Source organism: Salvia miltiorrhiza, chromosome 8 (genome assembly GCF_028751815.1).
Source record: "Salvia miltiorrhiza cultivar Shanhuang (shh) chromosome 8, IMPLAD_Smil_shh, whole genome shotgun sequence".
Lineage (NCBI taxonomy): Eukaryota > Viridiplantae > Streptophyta > Magnoliopsida > Lamiales > Lamiaceae > Salvia > Salvia miltiorrhiza.
The window spans coordinates 19,036,884-19,044,123 of record NC_080394.1 but is presented as its reverse complement, the minus strand read 5'-3'; the positions used below and the strand labels follow the sequence as shown (position 1 = coordinate 19,044,123).

The 7,240-nt window shown below is 45.5% G+C and overlaps 1 protein-coding gene across 1 annotated transcript; it reads right to left on the bottom strand.

Annotated features, from left to right (window-relative positions):
* Positions 1-1,248: 1,248 nt before the first annotated feature.
* Positions 1,249-1,713, bottom strand: LOC130998159 (uncharacterized). Its single transcript, XM_057923592.1, has one exon. The coding sequence runs from the start codon at positions 1,711-1,713 to the stop codon at positions 1,249-1,251; it is 465 nt and encodes a 154-aa protein (XP_057779575.1).
* Between the last annotated feature and the right edge of the window lie 5,527 nt (positions 1,714-7,240).

The following is a 7,240-nucleotide window of genomic DNA, read 5'->3' as shown; positions in this document are numbered from 1 at the left end:
TGCCCAACTTCTCCACAGTGGTTGGACAGATGTACTTTGTGGGCTTGACCGGGATGTGGATGAGCTTCTCCCAGTTCTTCAGTGAAGCATCATCAGGGAGTTCCACACCGAAGTGAGCCGGTGAGAACTCCGAAACCGGCGGCGCCGCACGATTGGTTCTGGATGACGACCCAGTAACCTTGCCCTTTCCCTTGGCGGCCCGGGTTGCTTTCCCTTTTGGTGGCATGCTGGGATTACTGCAAAACCCAAACACGCTGCATTATAAACTATCCCCCAAACTTAAATTACACACACAAGAAGAATAGAATCAAGGCACATCAAGCCACCACCCAACACACCAAAACAATTCAAAGGCCAAACTCATGTGTTGCTTATGCTTAAAATATGTAGCATGTGATTAAGAACATAAGGTAGAACAATATAGAGCATAGGAATAAGGCCAAAGAACAGCATCCCCCACATCATAGCATAGGACCAAATCCACACCAAGAGCTCAAATTTAGCAACAATTAAGTTTACCCATGATAAATAAGACATTCCTAAGCAGTAATTCGTCCAAATATAAGCATAGAATCAAGAGAAATCAAGAGAAAACGAGAAATCCCCAATTAAAGCCCTAGTTTGGAACTAAGAAAATAAATCATGGAATAAAACAAAACAATCGGTCAAAAGCTAGTAAATCATGCCAAGAATTGAAAAACATAAGTAATTTGGGCAAGAAAAGCATACCTTGGATGGAAGAAAATAAGAGAGAAATATGAATTGGGGTGTTAGTGTGTGAAAAGTGGGTGTTGTGTGTGTAAAAATCGTGAAAAGAGGGATAAAAGGGGTTAAAAACCAAGTTAGGCGGGTTCTGGCGCGGGTCGCGCGGACGCGTCGCGCGGCCGCATGGCTGGACCGCGCGAGCTCGCGCGGCCTCTTCGCGCGGCCGCGCCCCTGGGCCGCGTGACCTGCTCCGGATTGCTGCCTTCCTCGCGCGGCCGCGCCCTTGGACCGCATGACATCTCCAGAACTTCCTGACTTGTCGCGCGGGCTCGACGCGCGGGCGCGCGCCTGGGCCGCGCGGTCTGGGCGTCTGACTCCGTCAAAACTTGTTTTTTTGGTTTATACCTGCAAAAACGCAGCAAACAACAAAAACGAACAAAAGCAAAACGAAACTAAAGTACTAAAACTAAAGAAAAACTCACAAACTTTGGGTTGCCTCCCAATAAGTGCTATTTTAACGTCGATAGCTCGACGCTTCATGACTCAACAATCATGAAGATCAATGACGTCCACCGTGTGGACTTGATCCGGGCTATAGTAAGCCTTCACTCGCTGCCCATTCACTCGAAACGGCTCACCTCCTTCTTTGCTCAACTCAATCGTTCCATTAGGAAAAACTTGGGAGATGGTGAATGGTCCCGACCACTTCGACTTCAATTTTCCCGGAAACAGACGAAGACGGGAATTGAATAAAAGAACTTGATCTCCTGCGGCAAACTCTCGCTTGAGGATCATCTTGTCATGAAACCTCTTCGTCCTCTCCTTATAAATGCTAGAGTTTTCAAAGGCTTGATCACGAAACTCCTCCAAAGCACTCAAGTGAAGCATCCTCTCTTTTCCAGCCGAATGAAAGTCCAAATTCAACTTCTTCACTGCCCAAAAAGCTTTGTGGGCAAACTCCACCGGCAAGTGACACGACTTTCCAAACATTAATTGATATGGAGACATACCTAAAGGAGTTTTGTATGCCGTGCGATACGCCCAAAGAGCGTCATCAAGCAATATCGCTCAATCCTTGCGACCTCCATTCACCGTTTTTTCCAAAACTTGCTTAATCTCACGGTTGGCTAGCTCGGTTTGTCCATTCGCTTGAGGATGGTACACCGTAGTGACACGATGCTTTACTCCGTTCCTCTTCAACAAGTTATCCAACCATCGATTGCAGAAATGCGATCCCCCATCACTTACTAAGGCTCGCGGCGCTCCATATCTTGACAAGATGTATTTTTGTAGAAATTTCATCACCACCTTTGAATCATTCTTGGCGGTGGGAATGGCCTCGACCCATCTCGACACATACTCTACGGCCAAAAGGATGTATTGGTTCCCATAGGATGAAGAAAACGGACCCATAAAATCGATCCCCCATACGTCGAATAGCTCAACCTCCACCACGCTAGTCAAAGGCATCTCATGCCTTTTAGAAATACCACCCATCCGTTGGCAACGATCACAACGAGACACGAAAGCGTGGGCATCCTTAAAGATGGAGGGCCAATAAAAACCACTTTGTAGGACTTTGAAGGCGGTTCTATTGGCTCCAAAATGGCCTCCACTCGGTGATGAATGACATTGAGTGATGATCGGTCCCCACTCCTCTTCTGGCACACAACGACGAATCGCCATGTCTGCGCGTCGTCGGTAAAGAAACGGTTTCTCCCACATGTAGAACTTCACATCATGATAGAATTTCTTTTTCTTATAAGTGCTCAAATCCTTGGGTGGAGGATATTTGGCGGCCAGGAAATTCACATAGTCGGCATACCATGGTATAGGCGAGCTCACTTGCAAAATCTGCTCATCCGGGAATGTCTCCTTGATTGGAACTTGAAGTTCCTCTCCTTCCACCGGATTCTCTAGGCGAGAGAGATGATCGGCAACCACATTCTCACAACCACGACGATCCCGAATCTCTATATCGAACTCTTGCAGCAACAGGATCCACCGAATGAGTCGTGGCTTGGCATCCTTCTTATCAAAGAGAAATCGGATGGCTGCGTGATCGGTGTATACAATTGATTTCGTCCCGATCAAGTATGCACGGAACTTGTCAAAAGCATAAACAACTGCTAGCATCTCCTTCTCGGTCACCGTGTAGTTCGCCTGAGCTTTATCCAAAGTCCGGCTGGCATAATAGATGACACGAAAAATCTTGTCCCTTTTCTGACCCAACGCAGCTCCAATAGCAATATCACTGGCATCACACATCAACTCGAATGGCTGCGTCCAATCCGGCACAATCAAAACAGGAGCTGTGACCAAGGCTTTCTTCAAAGTCTCAAACGCAGCTGTGCAAGCATCATCAAAACAAAACTTGACATCTTTCTCCAACAGCTGACTCAACGGCTTAGCGACCTTTGAGAAGTCCTTGATGAAGCGGCGGTAGAATCCGGCATGACCCAAGAAACTGCGCACAGCTCTATCATTGGTTGGTGGCGGGAGCTTCTCTATGGCAACAATCTTGGCTCGATCAACCTCCAAACCTGCAGCTGAAACTTTGTGGCCAAGAACAATGCCTTCTCGCACCATAAAATGACACTTCTCCCAATTAAGCACCAAGTTAGTTTCCTCACAACGAGCAAGCACAACAGATAAATTCTCTAGACAATGATCAAAAGAACTACCAAACACAGAGAAATCATCCATGAAAACTTCCATCACACTCTCAATCAGATCATGGAAAATAGCCATCATGCATCTTTGGAACGTAGCAGGAGCATTACACAAACCAAAAGACATGCGACGATAAGCAAAAATCCCATATGGGCAAGTAAAAGCAGTCTTGTCTTGGTCTTCCGGGGCAATCATAATTTGATTGTACCCAGAATAACCATCAAGAAACAGTAAAACTCATACCCAGCCAATCTATCAAGCATCTGATCAATAAAGGGGAGGGGAAAGTGGTCTTTCCTAGTAGCAGCATTCAACATGCGATAATCAATGCAGACTCTCCAACCAGTAACCACACGTGTAGCAATCATCTCATCAGACTCACCCTTCACAACAGTCATCCCCCCTTTCTTAGACACCACTTGGGTAGGACTGACCCACTCACTATCAGATATAGCATATATAATCCCAACATCAAGCAATTTCAACACTTCTTTCCTAACGACTTCTTGCATAATAGGATTTAAGCGCCTTTGAGATTGCGCTCTAGGCCTAGCATCATCATCAAGCAAAATCCTATGCATGCAGACACTTGGGCTAATCCCTTTCAAATCAGAAATCGACCAACCAATAGCAAACTTATGCTTTCTCAACACACGCAACAAAGAATCCAATTCACAAGAAGTAAGATGAGCTGATACAATTACCGGATACGTTTCACCATCACCTAAGAAGGCGTATCTCAAGTGATCCGGCAACGGCTTCAACTCAAGCTTTGGGGCGGTCCCCTTTTCCTCCTCCATCTTTTTCTTCTCATCCTCGGTGCGCAGCTCCAGAAATCGTCCTCTCCTAGGTGCAATCTCTGCAACACTCTCCAATGCACTACAACACTCAAACAACTCATCAGAAAACAAATGCATATCAAGAGGAAAATCAAAATCAGTAGAGAAGAAAAAATGAGAGATGCAAGCCTCAAGAGGGTTGCCGAGACCCTTCCATGAAGATGGTGTGTCACAGGAATCAACTAGGCTCAACAACTTGCACTCCTCCATGTCAATATCTTTCTTCTCATCATAAAACTTCAAAGCTCGATATATGGAGAAGGTGTGGCTCTCATCATTCACTCTCAAAGTGAGCTCCCCATTAGCCACATCTATCAAGGCTCTTCCTGTGGCCAAGAACGGTCTCCCTAGGATCAACGGGATGGTCTTGTCCTCCTCAAAATCCAACACCACAAAGTCAGCTGGGAATATGAACTCATTGACCTTCACCAACACGTCTTCCACTATCCCCCGTGGATACGTCACCGACCTATCTGCCATCTGCAACGCGATCGACGTCGGCTTCATCTCTCCAATAGCCAACCGCTGGAAAATAGATAGGGGCATGAGATTAATGCTTGCCCCCAGATCGCAAAGCGCCTTCCCAAACTGCTGGCCTCCAATGATGCAGGAAATAGTGAAGCTGCCAGGATCTTTAAGCTTGGCTGGGAGCTTCTTCTGCAAGATCGCACTGCACTCCTCGTTGAGATTCACCGTCTCAAACTCTCCCAGCCGCTTCTTTCTCGAGATGATGTCCTTCAAGAATTTTGCATATTGTGGCATCTCCTGCAACGCCTCCACCAATGGAAGATTGATGTGCAACTTCTTGAAGATCTCCAAAAAATTAGAGAACTGCTGTTTCGCCTTCTCTTTCTGATGTCGCTGAGGGAACGGCAAAGTCATTGTTGCTGGCGAAGTAGTCTTCTGCTTTTCATTCTTCTTTTTGCCAGAAACCTCAACGGTGACCTCCTCAGCTTCTTTCTCATCAACCAGCGACACGATCTCGTCCTCAGGCATCTTGGGTCCCTCATAAGTAGTCCCACTCCTCAAATTGATTGCCTTGCAATGCTCCTTGGGATTAACAGTTGTATTACTCGGAAACTGACCTTGTTGGTGTAGATTTGTAAAAGCATTGGCCAGTTGACCCAATTGGGTCTTGAACATCATCATCTGGGTCCCCACAGCTGCAGCATTGGACTCCAACTTTTCCATCCTCTCATCGGACTTGGCCACGAACTTCATTAGCAACTCCTCAAGATTCGGCTTCTTCTCTTTATTTATCACTCCGTTGGTAACCGAGAAGCCTGGTGGAGGTTGAATTGCATTATTGGGATTCCCATATGACAAATTCGGGTGTGAGCGACCTCCTTGCTGATATTGTTGTCCTCTATTGTAGCCACTCTGCTGCCCACGCTGGAAATTCCCGAAGTTCCTCCCATGAATGAAGTTGGCGTCTTCTACGCCTGTCAGATCCTCCACAGCTGGTTCAGGATTTCCCATAGACATTGCTGAAATTTTTGAGCTCAGCTCTGCCAGCTGAGTCGAGATCATCGCCAGGGGATCTGAGCTGGATGCTGCAGCAACTTTCTTCAGCTGCACCCTCTCGGACGGCCATTGATAGCTGGTAGCTGCCATACTTTCTATGATCTCCATCGCTTCTGCGCTCCCTTTCTTGAGTAGGGAGCCTCCAGCTGCTGTGTCCATGAACATCCTCGTGCGCTCTCCGCATGCATTGTAGAACATGACGACTAGAGTCCCTTCATCAAAACCGTGGGAAGGGCACTTCCTCAATTTCTCTTGATATCGTTCCCATGTTTCTGCTAATGATTCATCTTCAAATTGCTGAAACTGAACGATGTCCATTTTCAACTTCAAAGTGAGACCAGAAGGGTGAAATTTCCACAGAAACAGGTGTGCCAACTCTTCCCATGCTGGATTGGCACCCAATTGCAGAGTGTGGTACCATGACTTGGCCTTGTCCCGCAATGAAAAGGGAAATAGACGAAGGCGAATGATGTCATCTGCTACGCTGTTCATCTTTATGGTACTGCATAACTCCAGAAACTGTCTCAAATGCACATTCGGATCCTCTATGGCACTACCTCCATATTGGTTCTGTTGTACCATGGTAATCAGCCCAGTCCTTAGCTCGAAATTATTTGCATTGACTCTGGGCGGCTCTTGGTACTGGTACAGTGGAGTAAATGCCTCATCAATAGGCGGTTGTTTCTGCTCAGCAGCATTTTTCTGAGCATCCAACACCGCCTGCAACTGCTCTCTCAAAGCACGGACTTCTTCCGCAGTAGCCATGTGATCCAATTTGACTTTGGTCGTCTGGCTGTTGTTATGGCGGCACGTAGCTTCAATCTCCGGATCAAAATCTACTAAAGGTAAATTTTTAGATCTTGTGTTCATACACCACCTAAACAATCCACCAGTTTCAAATTAGAACCACAAGAAAGAAGTAAATAACGTAAATAAATAACAGAAATAAAAATTCAGAGTAGTATCAAACAATTAACAGAATATTACTGATAAAAATCAGTCCCCGGCAACGGCGCCAAAAACTTGTTCGCTATTTTATTTACACGCCGCAAGTGTACGGGTGCAATTGTATATAGTGGCAAACAAGGTCGAATCCAAAGGGACTAATGGTTATCAATGCCTACTCTTAATTATTTTACTCTATCTGGAAAACCGAATTGTAAAGGTTTGATTTAGGAAAACAAATTTAAATTAAAATTAAGAAACACTAAAAGAAATCAAGCTGTGAAAATGCGAAGTAACAAAAGAAAGAGAGTTTCCCAAGGCAAAGGTTTCAACAGATTCTCCTAACTAACACGTTTGATTCAATTATTGAGATAATTCCTAAGGCAATCTCAAAGTTAATTCATACCCACTCCCGTGGCATACAAATCGTTGATTACATGCAAGGCTACCATCCCTGGATCACACTTCTAACATGTATCTCCTAAAAGTTCCTAGGATTAACGCCCTCACAATTATTAATTCCCTTTAGAATTAGAATAAATGTGTTCTATGTT

What these genes read in the sequence shown, in the direction of transcription:
- LOC130998159 (XM_057923592.1), bottom strand. Translation starts at nt 1,713, where the DNA reads ATGTCTCCATATCAATTAATGTTTGGAAAGTCGTGTCACTTGCCGGTG.